The sequence below is a fragment of the Sus scrofa genome, chromosome 9 (assembly GCF_054392235.1).
Source record: "Sus scrofa isolate SSC_HxYL_T2T_F1_AM1 chromosome 9, Sscrofa_HxYL_maternal_Yorkshire_Landrace_v2.0, whole genome shotgun sequence".
In the NCBI taxonomy this organism is placed as follows: domain Eukaryota; kingdom Metazoa; phylum Chordata; class Mammalia; order Artiodactyla; family Suidae; genus Sus; species Sus scrofa.
The window spans coordinates 77693859-77711090 of NC_139391.1; the positions used below are offsets into that span (position 1 = coordinate 77693859).

A 17232-nucleotide genomic window follows, 5' to 3' on the forward strand; every position below is an offset into this window, starting at 1 on the left:
GGAAAATTATCAAGATAACCAAGACGGTTTGAGAACTGGCCTAAGGAACTCTTTCTTACCCAGATATGGATTTGCTGAGGGAAATGCTTGATCCTATAGCTCTGCTTCTGGTCCACTGGCCCAAGTACATGGCCTCTGAAGATACTTGTGTGTTAGCCCACTTTATTTCTGAAACACTTTTTTTTTTTTTCCAGGTGGGAAAGTGTGTTCAAATGTACAGGAACCATAATTTCCTGTTTTAATAGTTTTCTTCTGAGGCTTTCAATAAACTCTGGGGACAGCAGGGGCTGAATGCCGAGCTCTTTCAACATAGCATCATCAATGCAAGTTCATACTTACTCTGGATGGTCTTGCTGTTGGGCAGGGATATGTTGAATAACTTCGTAAATTGTACTGTGCAAATCTTGCCCTGGTACACCATCAGAGGCTTGGGTGGACCTAGTTGGCATCTAGAAAATGTGGCACATTAAAAGAACAGTAGACTAGTAAGCAGTATTTCCACTATGCTGCATAGCTGAAAATGACTGGAAGTGGTAAAGATTAGAGAATTAGAACATTTTAACTTCTCTTCAATGTTCATTTCCTCCTTGCTACAGTTCCCTGCACTTACCCTACTTCTGCAGAGGCATAGCCATGAGGTCAGAAGAGGATTAGTAGGACAAACTAACACTTTTTTTCTCCATTTAAGAAAACTGTTGGCAGTACTGAAAAGGAAATACAAAAAAAAAAAAAAAAAAAAAAGAAAGAAAAAAAAGAAAAAATAGCAAAAGAGAAGATATCAGGACAGCTTAGAATCAGAGAGCATATATCATTATTTCTTATATTACATTTCAGTCTTACCTTTTTGACAGTATTTGCCAATCATGGGTGCAAGAGTGGTTTAGAAGAAAGAATAATGTACATCCAAAAGCCCTCATCACATCGCAAGTCAGTAGACAGCACCAAGAAATACAGAACACACAAAGGAAGATATTTTGGTTTGAATGCAGTACAGCAAATGAAAGACTTGGATGAATGTAGAAAGTTCAGTAGCATATTTCTGTCTGGTTAAAACCAACACGTATTTTATTGAAATGGCATTCATGTTTCATTAACTCCTATCCCTTATAGTTGATATTGTTTTTCTTGTAAACACTGCTTTCCAAATACTTAGCTAAAGTCTGGTTCCTTCCTTATCCTAAACTTTTCCCATTTTCATCATACTTCTAACCACTTATAGTCCTTCAGATTTACAAACAGCCCTTGATAAATTATGTGAAGAGTTCTTCATCTTATCCCAATTTGACCTGCCAGGTTACACTGGAACATCTTAGCTTTAGGTTTTGTTGGAAATTGCTTGTTTCCATTCCACTTGTTAAAGCTCTTATGGGCAGTCCTAGGCTATGTGATTCATCCTATCATTTTTGTGTCAAGGGGATTTCTGGCTTAGGGTTTTTACTTAAGATCTTTTTATTTTTTTAAAATTTAATTAAATTTTTTTGGCCACACCTGTGTCATGTAGAAGTTTCCAGGTCAGGGATTGAACCCATGCTATAGCAGCAACCCAAGCCACTACAGTGACAACGCTGGATCCTTAACCCACTGTACCTCAAAGGAACTCCTGTGATTTTCTTAGGTATAGAAGTGTTCAGGGGCTATGATAAAAGAAATCTATTGGTAACGACTAATTTACTCACCTAGCCTAATATTAGAGCTGTTATAAATTAATCTAGCTATTCATTTCAGTAATGAACACTGCATTTCACAAAGCAATAGTGTTTGCAATGCAGTTTTGCCCTTCATCTGTGAGGATATAGGAGAAAATGTCCCAATAAAAATGTAGAAAGGAGAGACCCCGGCCATGATGACTAAGCAAAGTCCAGCCAACTGCCCCAACCACCCCTCCCCACGCATCTGCTTCTGTAAATTTGTTTCCGCATCTACCACCTTGCCTGACATCACTCCGGTCCAACTAGCCAAGCATGGACCCGGAAGAAGTAGCCTATAAAAGCCTTGTGAAACCCTTCTTCTGGGCTCAGACTCTCAGACTCTGGGGATCCATCTCCTCTGAGCCCACCGGCGTAATAAACCTGAGTTCTCAACTCTCTGAGTGCTCGCCTGGTTTCTCGCCGGGTAAAAGAGCTGATCCACTGCAGCCACGGAGCTGCTCGAGCTAGTACGCTATAGCCACAGGGCTGTCGCCAGAGCGGATATGCTGCAGCGCAGGGCTGCTGGTAGCTGCTGTAACAAGGATGCAGGCACTGATGCTATGACACACTCATGGGAGGATGAAATCCCCTCTGTTACTCACGTGACATTTGAGAAATAACGCTTGTGGCCAGGTAACTTACTGGATGAACCTTAGAACATTATTATTATTTTATTTTTTTGTCTTTGTAGCTCCTCACCCTAAAAAGTGGCATATGGAGGTTCCCAGGCTAGGGGTCTAATAGGAGCTGCAGTTGCTGGCCTACGCCACAGCCACAGCAACACCAGATTCAAGTAGTGTCTGTGACCTACACCACAGCTCACGGCAACACCGGATCCTTAACCCACCGAGCAAGGCCAGGGATTGAACCTGCAACCTCATGGTTCCTAGCTGGATTCGTTTCCACTCTGCCACGACGGGAACTCCAAACCTTAGAACTTCAGATAGAATGCTCTGAACGAGTGAGGTAACCAATTCCTAACAACAAATATTTCTTTTTAAAAAAGGAAATGTAAATGCCTGGAGGCAAGAAGTCATTTCTGACCCCTTCCTTAAATGAACTATCATAGGGAATAAGGAAGCAGAGGAAAGATCAGTGGTACATACATCTATAAAAATGTTAATGGGCTGATTAGCTTGGAGAAACAGCCTGCATGTCCGGTAAATAAAACTGATTGCTTAAAAGACCCTGTCTATGCAGACTGAAAAAAATTGTATAAAAGTTTCCCCTCTCATATCTCATTCACCTTCAGGATTAAAATAAAGATATGTACCTGCATACTTTTATATGGTACCTTTCTTCTGAAGGTATAATCGCTTGTCTTCGCAATGTCCTCAGGAGATATGAGGGAGAAATGAAGGGGAAACTGGGCAAGAGAAAGTCAGTGAAGTGACAGGCTGCAATCATCGAAGTGATAAAGAATGATTTAAATCAGGGTCTCTCAGTACCCTATTTATTCATTTTTCTTGACCTTCAACCTTGTTAGTTCTTGCTTCACTGACCTTACTAGGTGAAGAATGTTTACGAATTAGTGTAACTTCCTTGTTTGTGTTAGTCTTATTGATAGAGGCTGAGAAAGATGCTTTAGATCCCCAGATCCGGCAATGTCATTCATTACAGAGTGAATAAACACTGCTGAGGGTAAAGCAGCCATTTGCCACAGAGCTAATCAGCCAATAGGAAAACCAACCCTGGGAACACCAGAAGCATCTGGAAAAGCAACAAATTCATAAATTCCAAAGTCATCCAGAGCATCTTCATGGCCTGAAATGGAAAACAAATACAACTTACAAACCAAATGCCTCAAATTGCTGTGTTTTTTTTTTTCTAAAAAACCTTTATAAAACTTATCTTTATTGATTACTTCAAGTTATACGAATATAAAACCAATTTAACATTTCCTAATCCCCTATAGTCATTTCCAAATCCCCTATAGCAGTGTTGGAAATCACTCCTTTTGAGCTAAGAATTGAAACTGAATTGGGACAATTATTCTTAAAGTCTAATGTGGCATCAGTGTATTATATATTCAGATAAACATATGTGAGCAGGCTTGTCTTTTGTAATTCTAAGTTACCAGAGACTTAAGGACACCAAGGCTTCAATCTAGACCCTGTTAGATCTAACAGAGACCACCAGGGCTAACAAGAAGAAATGTGCAACTACAGCTGCCCATACATACAAAATATAGTAAAAATCCAAGATCACCTATACTCTCATCTGTAAAATGACAGTGGTGGAGAGCTTGGAAGGAACCATATGTTCTCTGGGGCTTTTCTAATCTCTGATGCTCTATCATTTGCGAGAAAGGACTAGATAAAAGGAAGAAGACCCACATTTACTAAGTATCCAGGCATCATATTAGGCACCCCGCCTACATCATTGTATTGAATTCTCAGAGCAACCCTAAGGGGAAGTTATCATCTCTACTGTATAGATGAGTTGAGGTCAGAAAAAATAATTAGTTTTCCCAAGGTGACACTGGGGAAAAGTGGCAGAGATATGAGACAGAAGCCCAGCTCCTGTGACTGAAATGCCTGAGCAAAAGACCCATTGTTAACTTATAATAACTCAGTAGGGAGTCAGAAGAGATGGCAATAAGGGGACCGCTGGGGACAAAGAAACAGGCTTTCTTCTTCTCCCTGGGATGGAACTGCCAGTATTGTATCTGCTTTAGGAACTGACACAGTGTGAGAACCCTTGGGCATTTTCAAAATAATAAGAGGATCAATGGAATAGGATTCAGCTGAACCCAGTGATGGTGGGCAAGTGACAGTCTCTCTGAGTCTTAGTTCTCTTGCCTGTAAAATGGAGTTGAAAGTGTCTTTCAGGTTTAACTTATAAATGTGTGTTACTTAAATAAAACTAATACAAAGGATAGCATTCTGTGAAGGCAGCAATCCTGGGAAGGGATCGTTAATATTATCTCTTGAATTCTCTTATATCTCTTATGTACATTCTATGTAATAGTTAATAGCAACAATATTAATTCATATACATTAACACTGATAATAACCCCTTTCAGCTCAGCCATTACCTGAAAATGTTTGAGGTTTCCTGTATTCTGTTTCTGGCCTGAAAAGAAAAATGGGCATTTCTGTTAGTCTTAATCACTGAGAAAAGAGGATTCTATAAAAAAATTATTGTTATAGACACATATACATTACCTGCCTTCTAGTTTCTGTTTTATAACTAAAACCGAGAAAGCAAAAACATCGTAAGACACTTTTTAGTATATATATAAAATCATTCAAAGAAATTTTTCCCCCAATTTAACATACCTTTGTAGGGTTGATATTTTTTCCATAGGAGGAGAAGACCCATGGATAGAATCAAAAAAAGTGATATTCCAGTTATACTTGCTAAAGGGGACAATGATTTCCCTTTTTGTGCAAGCTTCTCTATTCCTAAATAAAAAGGCAAATATATATATTTAATATTTTTATTAAAGATCAATAATATATAGTTTTACTTTATGCTTTATCTGAAATGGTACACTGCTGCAAAAATCTATCTAAATATCTACCTATCGAGAAGAGAATCTGAGAGAGACCAAACATAAGGGATGTACTTGTTTTAGAATCTATATTAAACTCTCTAAGAATATTAGTGATTAGAAACATGGTGAGCTGTCCAGAATGATATTGATATGTTGTACCAGATGTAGCAAATAACTCACACCATACTTTTTAATAGTGTTGGTGAGTATTTAACTTAGATTTGTTTGACCTCATTGTGTAAAATGTCCCCAGATGCTAGGTTGTTTTTTCTCTCTCTCTCTCTCCTTTAATCTCACTATTTTAGCATAATTCAAGTATGGATTTTCCAGGGAGGTGGTATGTGATTAAGGTGTGTGAAGGAAGGTATAAATTTCAAATATACCTTACCATTTTTAGACCAATAGAGAAATTTTTTTTTTTTTTGTCTTTTTGTCTTTTTGCTATTTCTTGGGCCGCTCCCGCAGCATATGGAGGTTCCCAGGCTAGGGGTCCAATCGGAGCTGCAGCCACCAGCCTACGCCAGAGCCATAGCAACACGGGATCCGAGCCGCGTCTGCAACCTACACCACAGCTCAGGCAATGCCGAATCATTAACCCACTGAGCAAGGGCAGGGCCCGAACCCTCAACCTCATGGTTCCCAGTTGGATTCGTTAACCACTGCGCCACGACGGGAACTCCCCAAAAGAGAAATTTTAATCTTTAAACTAGAATGTGCATGTAATTGCCAATAAAATACTGAAAGCCCCACCTTGTGACTACAGTTCACTTTGTTTTGCAAGTCATTCCTTTTGTTAACATTCCTACATAAAACATAGTGTTAACAGCTAACACCTACTGAGCATTTATAATATGGTGGGCTTTGTTTTAAGAGAGCATGATACATACTAACCCACAGAATGTTCACAACAATGTTATTAGGGAGGTATTATTGTTATTATCCTCTCTTATAGATAAGGAATCTGAGGCATGCTCAAGATCACTCAGGCAGTAAGTGGCGGAGTCCAGATAGGACCCCAGGCTCTTGACAAAATTGCCTCACTTTGATGTTGTTTGAACACAACTTTTTTTTTTTTTTTTCTTCTGCTTTTTAGGGCTGCACTTGTGGCACATGGAGGTTCCCAGGCTAGGGGTTGAATCGGAGCTACAGCTGCCGGCCTACACCACAGCCACAGCAACGCTGGATCCTTAACCCACTGAGCAAAGCCAGGGATCGAACCCTCAACCTCATGGTTCCTAGTTGGATTTGTTTCCGCTGCACCATGATGGGAACTCCTGAACAGAACTTATTAAGTATGGCAATGTTAACACCAAACGTCCTTAATCAAAGAGTTAACCTATAAAGTGGAAGTTGTTGGGACTTCTAACAAAAGCGAGTAACAGATGTCTTCCATATTATTGTGTGAATAAGATACTGATGTGGAGATGAATTGTGGCAGTTGCCCGTCCCTTTCCAGTTTACTGTGCAAGTGAAAGTCATGGGATGTGACTTCTCTTCCAGCATGGTGGAGAACAGCTTGGAGCATCCAGGTGTCGTGAAAAACGTGGTGGGCACTCAGCTCTGCAATAAATATCCAGCCTGCACCCTGCTTGTCTTCCACCATGAAGCCTCTGCTGAGGTCTCCAGGGCCATTACAGTAACGAAACATTAAATCTGTCCTTTCTTTCCTTGTGCACCTGTACATATTCTCTCTTGGCTCTTCTACCTATAGGTACGTTCGCTTTTTAATCTTCCCAGAATCTTTTCATAATGTAGTGTAAATCATGTATGTTAAATTCCAGTTAAAAAGTCATGGAAATCATGATATTGCCTCTAATTTTTCCATGTAATGCTGTCCTTTAAGTACTTAAGAGTTTAAGCAAATTGTTTTTCATCACCCAAAATCTTTATCATCTCAGGTGGGACGTGTATACATTTCTGATATGCATTCAAAGAATTGTGTTCCTAAAATGTTCTTTTTATGGGGTTATAATAGCATGTAATATTTATGCCTTTAAACAGACTTTATTTTATTTTATTTTATTTTTTTGTATTTTTTTAAGGCCGCACCTGCGGCATGTGCACATTCCCAGGCTAGGGGTCTAATCGGAGCTAGGGCTGCCAGCCTACACCACAGCCACAGCAACGCCAGATCCAAGCCATGTCTGCGACCTACCCCACAGCTCACTGGCAATGCTGGATCCTTAATCCACTGAGAGAGGCCAGAGATCAAACCCTCAACCTCATGTTTCCTAGCTGGATTCATTTCCACTGTGCCATGACTGAAATTCCTAAACAGATTTTAAATTAAACTCTTTTCAACTTTGGGTTGAACGAACAAATGCAAGGCAGTATAAAATGGACTAGAGTGGCAATTTATTATTTCTGATCTAGACTATAACATGACAAAACATTAAAATATTAATTTTCCTCTTTTTATCTGCTAATAATTTGTAGAATAATTAGTATTTTCCCACTGTTAGAAAGCTGATCTTTTAATTTGGAACTACTTGAGCACTTTGATGATCTCTCTGTGGGCTCTTAGCCTTTCTTTAGATACTGTGCTCTTACTTCGTTCTCTTTAAAGAGCTGGGCAAATCTTGGTGAGCTATGACTCTAATGGTCTGGATTTTCACATTAGTAAAATGATGAGGTTAGAGTTAATTGCCTTTAAGGGCTCTTATTGCTCTGATTTTTTTTAGGCAACCAGAAAGTTTTACATGAAGTTTATTATGTAAATAGGATACTATACCCAACAGGCATGCTAATAACTGAGTATCCAAAAAAATTGTATGCACATATACATATAAAAGGTATAAATTTTACTGATACAAAGGATGTGTAGCATGTAATTTAGAATTAATAATAAACTATGCAATACTCTTCACTATTAATTTTTCTTTTTTTTTTTTTTCTTTTTATGGCCATACCTGAGGCATATGGAATTTCCCAGGCTAGGGGTCGAATCAGAACTGCAGCTGCCGACTTACACCACAGTCACAGCAAGGCCGATCCAGTTTTTCTTATGAAATGTCCATTTTTAATCTAAAGCAATACTTATCTTAAGAAATTTATCTAATTCTTAATTTCTCTCATACTAGTCTGGCTACATCAGCTTTCTTTTGACTGTATGGTTTACTGTTCATCCTTCCACTTTCAACTTCTCAGTATCCTTAAATGTAAGGTGTATCTCTTACAAGTATTAAATAATTTTAAAATCCAGTTTGATATTTGTCTTTCAGTTGGAATATTTAGTTCATTAATATATTTTATATTAGATTTCATTTTATTTTCATTTGCACCTTAACTATAAAATGAGATGGCAGAAACATGTATTGAAAGAGCAAATGTTGGAGTTCCCGTCATGGCTCAGTGGTTAATGAACCCGACTAGTATCTATGAGGACGTGGGTTCTATCCCTGGCCTTGCTCAGTGGGTTAAGGATCCAGCGTTGCTGTGAGCTGTGGTGGAGGTCGTAGATGTGGCTCAGATCTGGTCTTGCTGTGGCTGTGGTGTAGGCTGGCAGCTGTAGCTCCAATTCACCCCCTAGCCTGGGAACCTCCATATGCCATGGGTACGGCCCTAAAAAAACAAAAAGACACACACACAAAAAAAGAGCAAATGTAATTATTTCAACAGTAAAAACTATGACAAACCCACAGACAACATAATACTCAACAGTGAAAAGCTGAAAGTCTTTCCACTACAATATGAAACACGACAAGGATGCTCACTCTCACTATTTCTATTCAACATGGTATTGGGAGTCCTAACTGCAAAAATAAATAAAAGATTAAAAAGAACATAAAAAAGATGAATGGATTAGGAAGATGTGGTACATATATACAATGGACTACTACTCAGCCATAAAAAGAACAAAATAATGCCATTTGCATGCAGCTACAGAGTCTCATACCAAATGAAGTTAGTCAGAAAGAGAAAGACAAATGCCACATATCACTTATATGTGGAATCTAAAATATGGCACAAATGAACCTATCTACAAAACAGAAAGAGACTCACATACCTAAGAGAGCAAATGAATAGGCAAAGAGATCCTGCTGTATAGCATAGGGAACTATAGCCAATCACTTGTGACAGAATATGTGGAAGATAATATGAGAAAAAGTATATATATATATAAACACACACATACACATGACCAAGTCACTTTGCTGTATTGAAGAAATCAACAGAACATTGTAAATCAACCATACTTCAATTAAAAAAAAAAAAGATGTAGAGAACTGACTTGTAGTTGCCAAAGGGGAGGGGGAGGAAGTGGGAAGGACAGAGTGGGTGGTAGATGCAAACTATTACATGTAAAATGGATAAGCAATGAGGTCCTATTATACAGCATAGGGAACTATATCCAATCTCCTGGGACAGAACATGATGTAAGACTGTATGGGAAAAAGAACATATATATATATATATATATATATATATATATATATATATGACTGGGTCACTATGCAGTACAGCAGAAATTGACACACCACTGTAAATCAATTTTACTTTAATAAAAATAAAATAAAATGTAATTATTGAATGTTGGCAAAAAATTTAAAAAGGCAATAAAAAGAAATAAAAGTTATCTAAATTGGAAGGAAAGAGGTCAAACTGCCATTATTTGCAGATGAATGATATTATATCTAGAAAACCCTAAAGACTCCACACCAAAATTACTAGAACTGATAAATAAATCAGAAGGTAGCAGAATACAAGATTAACATACGATATATGTTGCATTTCTTTTTCTTTTTTTTTTTTTTTGTCTTTTTGCTATTTCTTGGGCCACTCCCGTGGCATATGGAGGTTCCCAGGCTAGGGGTCAAATCGGAGCTGTAGCTGCCAGCCTACGCCAGAGCCACAGCAATGCAGGATCCGAGCCGTGTCTGCAACCTACACCATAGCTCATGGCAAGGCCGGATCATAAACCCACTGAGCAAGGCCAGGGATCGAACCCACAACCTCATGGTTCCTAGCTGGATTCGTTAACTGCTGCGCCACGAAGGGAACTCCCATATGTTGCACTTCTTTACACTAACAATGAAATATCAGAAAGGGAAAACTAAAAAAAAAAATCCCTTTTAAAAATGTAACCAAAAAAATACTCAGGAATAAACCTGAGGAAAGAGGTAAAAGACTTATATGATGAGAACTATAAAATAAAACACTGGTAATGGAAACTGATGATGATTCAAAGAAATGGAAAGATATCCCAGACACTTGGATTGGAAGAATTAATATTGTTTAAATGCTACCCAAGGCAATCTACAGATACAATGCAATCCCTATCAAATCATTTTTCACAGAATTAGAACAAGTAATCCTAAAATTTATATGGAACCGTAAACGATCCAGAATTGCCAAAGCCATCCTGAGGAAAAATAACCATGGAAGCATAACCTTCCCAGACTTCAGACAATACCACAAAGCTACTGTAACAACTGAAAAAAAAAATGCATTGGCACAAAAACAGACATACGGATCAATGGATCAACTAATCTTTGACGAAGGAGGCAAGAATATAAAATGGGAAAAAGGCAGTCTCTTTAGCAAATGGTGTTGGGAAAGCTGGACAGCCTCATGTAAATCCATGAAATTAGAACACACTCTCACACCATAATACACAAAATAAACTCAGAATGGCTTAATGACTTAAACGTAAGACAAAACACCGTAAAACTCCTAGAAGAGAATATGGGTAAAACATTCTCTGACATAAATTGTACCAATATTTTCTTAGGTTAATCTTCCAAAGCAATAGAAATAAAAACAAAAATAACAAATAGGACCTAATAAAATTTATAAGCTTCTGCACAGCAAAGGAAGCCATAAATAAACAAAAAACAACCTACGGACTGGGAGAAAATATTTGCAAATGATGTGTCCAACAAGGACCTAATTTCCAAAGTATATAGACAGTTCATGCAACTCAAAATCAAAATCACAAACAACCCAATCAAAAAAAAAAAAAAAAAAAGCACAGAAGACTTAAACAGACATTTCTGCACAGAAAACATATAGATGGCCAACAGGACATGAAATGATAATCAAAACTTAAGCCACTATGGAGAACAGTATGGAGCTCCCTTAAAAAAAAACTGAAAATAGAGCTACCATATGCTCTAGCAATCTCACTCTTGGGCATATATTTGGAAAAGAAGAAAACTCTAATTTGAAAAGTTACATGCACCCGAATGTTCATTGTTGCACTACTTACAATAGCCAAGGCAGGGAAGTAATTTAAGTGTCCTTTAACAGATGAACACACACACATATACATATATACACAATGGAATATTACTCAGCCATAAAAAAGAATGAAATAATGCCATTTGCAGCAAAATGGATGGGCCCAGAAATTATCATACTAAGTGAAGTAAGTCAGAGAAAGATAAATATATGATATTACTTATATATGAAATCTAAAAAAATAATACAAGTGAACTTATTTATAAAATAGGAACAGACTCACAAAGATAGAAAACAAACATATGGTTACCAGAGGGGAAAGGAGGTGGGGAAGGATAAATTAGGGGTATGAGGTTAACAGATAAATACTACTGTATATAAAACAGATGAACAATAAGGATTCGGTATATAGCACAAGGAACTATATCCAATACCTCGTAATAGTTACGAGATACACATATACATACATAATTTTTCAGATTCTTTGGATAGCAAAGTGGTTTCACACAATATTGTAAATAAACTATACTTCAATTTTTAAAAGTAATAACTTTTACCACCTACTACCTCCACTGTTCCACAATGCAATAATAACTTCCCTATTAAAGATGGGAAAGCTAAGATTCTAGTACAAGACTCAAATATAACTTAGTAGTGATGACTACAGTTCTATGCTTTTTCTACCATTCCTGCCTGACCATTATACAAGAAATAGAAATCCTTCAAATCATTAAGCCCAAATGTATTTGGTTCTACCATCTGGAAGTACAACAAATAAATCGAATCCTTTCTCTGCATGATGTCATCCCAATTGCTTGCTATATATATCTCACTTCTCCCCTGAGAATTCTCTTGTTCAGATTTAACATCCCCAGATGGTTTTGTTGTTCTTTATATGACTGATTTTCACATTCTCTACCATCCTAGAGGTACAATTTTGGAAGTGCAAGAAATGCCAGTCATTTTTACTTCTAAAGTGTAAATTCAAAAGGACCATACTCTGGTGCGGTTATCAATAAGATAAAGGCAAACAGAATGCTCTCTTGGGATTTACCAGTGATACAAATGCAAAGTAATAAAGAAGAAAAATGGATAAGAAATACTAAGTAATAAAATGGGGCATGATTTAAGATGCAGTTTATGATATGGGTGCCACTTTTAGCAAGTGAATTTTCTATTTCTTCATTTTAGATCCAATATTAAAATCAAACTGGCCAATTTTCAAATATGCATAATTATATGTATGTGCATTATATGTATGTAAAACCAGATGTACATTTGTCTCCCACTTGTTTGGTATAGATGTGTCCTATCAGTAATAATGAAAATAATAAAGAAATTTAAAGTGTCATTTGCAGGTACAGATAAATAATCTCAGAGATACAAAAATATTTCCCACAGTCAGTAAGTCCTCGAACTGAGACTGGAACATAGGTTTCTTTTCCTGATTGTAAATCTAATTTTTTGCTGTTAACCTTGGGCAAAGAATGGTTTTCATAATTCGCAGATAGACTTCTATATATTTGGTTTTTCCTCTAATCTTTTCTAACACCAGATTCGATGTGATCTGACTCACTTCTTGATAGCCAGACTGCCTTCACCAAAATTCAATAACTCCCCTAATGTATTTTAGTGTAGTCCTAGCTGTTTTTTCCCCTTAAACTTGAAAATATTCTAATAATTATTTTCAGAGTATTTTTCATTCTAATGCTGAAGTTACACTCTGGCATACATCAGCTCTTTGCCAGGCACTTTCATGATCCTGATGCCTGATGTAGGTTTAACATACAAGGACTGGATGACTTACACTAGATAAGACATATCTCCTCCCCATCCTTCATTTTTAACTTTTTGTCCCTTTTACTTTGCATTTTCTAAAATGACTGAATTTGTACATTCTGTCCTACAGAGGATTCAAATCATTCCCTTTACCATTACTTCCTTATTTCTTCAAACTGCTTCCTCATTGCCCTCTTCCCTCTCTCCCCCTTGGCCTCTATTAGCGCTTCACCCGAGAACCACCCTCAAGTGACCAGCCCCTGTCAGCCCCAAACCTTGGCAATGACAAAGGCCAAGTGTCCTTTCCCTGGAAAATAAAGAATAGGGGTAGTCTTTCTTCTCAGAACAAATGATCTTCCCTGTTGGGTCCCCTTCTCCTCAAGAGTATCCTGACTTTCTACCCTCAACACTGCTTTTCTATCCCAGGACATACACTATTTATTATGTCCAGTATTTCATTTTATTTTTTTGGCCAGGCTTGTGGCATGTGGAAGTTCCCAGGCCAGGGATCGAATCCAGGCCACTGCAGTGATGAAACCATATCCTTAACCTGCTGTGTCACAAGGGAACTCCCAGGTCCAGTATTTGAAACTGACAAGATAAAAAATGCCAAACATGTCTATGATCAAATCAAGGGGCACAGTAGCTGTGGTCTCAGCTCTAGGCAAGTGGATTTCCAGACCCAACCTGAAAATAAGACAACAGGGAAATTCTGACCCTACTGCCACAAAGAATGTACAGGGATCCCAAGTGCAGTTCTGAACATTGGCGGGAGCCCCATTCTTTCTCCTTTCAGAGAGTTTTCTACTCTTTTAGCACATAGCATGCCATTCTCCCCATTATTTAAACATGATTGACTCTCTTACCAAAGCCCTAGTGCAAATGCTATTTGACCCCTCCCTAGGCAAACAAATAAAATGAAATAACATATTAACTGCAAATATGGGCAAGAGGTGTGGTATCCATGGTATCATAGCCCTGCTGTTTGAGAGACTGCACCTAAAACAGGACAGCCATATGCTACCAGTCAGTGTGTCTATTTCTAGATCAGAATGGAGTATTGAGAGCTCTCCCGTTCGGTCTGTTAGCTGAGTATGGCCACTGATTCACGTTCCTTGGAAATGAGGGTGCTACACTGTTGGCCATGCTATTTCTACACTTTATCCTGGTTCCACCTGACAGACACAGTTATTCTGTGTTAGATGTCATGGGATGTCACCTAAGGTTTCAGGGTCTGGATGTCAGGGCTGCAGTTTATCTCAGTGTTGTCTCCCGTGGTCCAAAGTAAAATACATCTCCTGGAGATGTTAACAAGAGTAATTTCTAGGTAGATAGAAGAAATCAATAAATTCATTATCCTTCCTTGGAGTAGCTTCATTTCCCTATTCTCTTCCTTATGAAAAGATGTGCAATAGAAATAAATATTTAAAATTACAGATTTCTGGAGTTCCTGTCGTAGAGCAGTGGTTAACGAATCCGACTAGGAACCATGAGGTTGCGGGTTCGGTCCCTGCCCTTGCTCAGTGGGTTAAAGGATCTGGCATTGCCATGAGCTGTGGTGTAGGCTGCAGACACGGCTCGGATCCCATGTTGCTGTGGCTGTGGCGTAGGCTGGTGGCTACAGCTCCGATTCGACCCCTAGCCTGGGAACCTCCATATGCCGCGGGAGCGGCCCTAGGAAAGGCAAAAAGACAAAAATAAATAAATAAATAAATAAAATAAAATAAAATTACAGATTTCTCAGGATCATGTACAAATTCAAAATACTTCACTTATGACTAAATCTTAAACTATTGCCATGTGGCCACTGAGAACACTAATAATTTATACACTGGAATGTTTTCATTAAATGTGGACGTTTGGGAGTTCCCGTCGTGGCGCAGTGGTTAACGAATCCGACTAGGAACCAGGAGGTTGCGGGTTCGGTCCCTGCCCTTGCTCAGTGGGTTAAGGATCCGGCGTTGCCGTGAGCTGTGGTGTAGGTTGCAGACGCGGCTTGGATCCCGCGTTGCTATGGCTCTGGCGTAGGCTGGTGGCTACAGCTCCGATTTGACCCCTAGCCTGGGAACCTCCATATGCCGCAGGAGTGACCCAAAGAAATAGGAAAAAAAAAAAAAAAAAAGACAAAAAAAAATGTGGACGTTTGAATTCTGATCATAAACATTTTCATTTTATACATATTGCATATCACAGTAGTAATTTAGGCTCAGTTAAATTTTAAAGTAGGGTCACCTGCATTCAAGGAAGTGTTTAATTAAGGTAATAAAATCATTCTTTTTTTCAAACTATGAATGCTTATTTTTTTGGCTCCGCCCATGGCATGGGATCGAATCCGTGGCACATCAGTGACCTAGGACACTGCAGTGACAATGCCGGATCCTTAACCTCCTGTGCCACAAGGAACGCCTATGAAAGCTTATTTATTATTTTAATTGCTATTCTCTTCTTGAAACTTATATACTAGATATTCTAAGTTTCTAACATGAAAGTGTACACATGTCTGGACAAACCAAAGTATCTGTTTGTATGTAGCATAAAATTAGTAAAGTTGATAAGAAAATACACACTATCTTGTACCTATATGTGACATATCTTGTATACATTTGTGACATTTCTTTTAGATAGCTTATTGATATTCTTGGTCAAGAACATCAAGAGAGACAGTTTATTTTTAAAAAGGGTTTTAAATTCAGATATTATTTTATTACTTAGCTGTGTGACTTTGCCTATTTTCCTTGTTTTCTTTAGGCTATCTCCACTAAGATACAGAAAGGTCAACTGATATTGCAAATTAGATGTGAATCACAGCTCACAGAGGTGGAAGGCACCATCTGGTCTAGCTTACACAGAGCTAATTGTCATATTCTCTAGCCTTCCTCTCCCCAACTGAAAAGCCCTATTAAAACTTTTGATTATTTCTGGACCTTGTTATTTTCTTTCCATAATCGTGACCTTGGAGTTACCTTTGACGCCTTTTTCCTTTCCTTCCTACTTCTTATTGCTGAGACTTTTTGGTTGGCCATATTCTTTGCCTCATTAAAAAAAAAAAGATGTTCGTCTATTTCTTACAACCAGACTCTGGTTATGCCAAAGATGACTTGGTTTTGAAAATATCTCAAAGGCAGGCATCTTATTCCTCTAAAGTATTTCAGATTCTCCATCAATACTAATATAGGTTGCTCATCAGGGTGGATGGTCAATGAGTGCTCAATTGATAGTTACAAGTGATGTCTTTTTTTCGCTGAAGGTTTGTGTACCCTTAATCTCCATTGCAGATATTCATTCATTTGAAAACTTCTAAAAAAATCAAAATGCTTAAAACACATCAATACCACTCCTTTTCTTTGACATCTGCCTCTGTTTAAGTTCTGTGGACATTTGGGGGTTGGAAAATAGCTCTAAAAACCACAAAGAGGTCACAAATGTTGATAACCCTGAATCCCTCTGAAAAATATGCACCTGCTCTTCTTATTTACAATAATAACAAATGCCTGGGCTTCATACAGGTCAAACAGGTTTTTTTTACATTTTGCAAAAGGCAATTATTTGATATTAAGACTGTAGCTGTCTTTGGACCTTGGTAATAAGATCTTAATTAAATATTGGGGGTTTCTGTGTTATAACAATACCTTGGCTAAATATTAATGGAGAAAGTTTAGGTAGTGGGAAAGGCTTCACGGCAGTATACATCTACATAGTATAGCATGTTTTCACTTGCGATGAGCATAAGGAACAAATCTAAGATGACATCCAGATTGCTACAGAATTATTTCATATACTGAATTATGGTATGTTTCAAAATTATATTTCACTTAGCCACTGAGGTAGAAAGCTGGCTAAACCTATTAAAAATTTAGAAAAATAGAAAGCAAAAGATGCTGTTTACAAACCATACAGCCTAATATGTGTACGCCTGCCATACATACTAGGTTGTAAGAAGCATCTTGTTAGCAGGAATAATTTTTTCAAATGGCATTCCCAATGCCTATCCTAGTATTTGGCACATAATTGGTGTTAAATAATGAATGAATGAGTGTCTGATTTATATAACTCTAAACACATATGCTTTGGGGACCTATAAAAGAA

At 37.9% G+C, this 17232-nt stretch overlaps 1 protein-coding gene across 19 annotated transcripts in view; it reads right to left on the bottom strand.

Moving 5' to 3' along the window:
- HEPACAM2 (HEPACAM family member 2) overlaps positions 1-17232 on the bottom strand; it is a 54598-nt gene that overhangs the window by 3039 nt on the left and 34327 nt on the right. For 8 of the 19 annotated variants that reach the window (XM_084977026.1, XM_021102394.2, XM_084977025.1 and 5 more), the window contains exons 5-9: positions 4970-5095; positions 4856-4880; positions 4726-4763; positions 3379-3452; positions 340-449 (exon numbers count right to left, since the gene is read on the bottom strand). In XM_084977026.1, coding sequence (XP_084833152.1) covers positions 340-449; positions 3379-3452; positions 4726-4763; positions 4856-4880; positions 4970-5095 — 373 coding nt within the window. Of the gene's footprint in view, positions 1-335; positions 450-840; positions 3453-4725; positions 4764-4855; positions 4881-4969; positions 5096-17232 lie in introns of those variants that run through there. The other 11 variants (XM_084977020.1, XM_084977018.1, XM_084977017.1 and 8 more) reach the window with 4 other exon arrangements.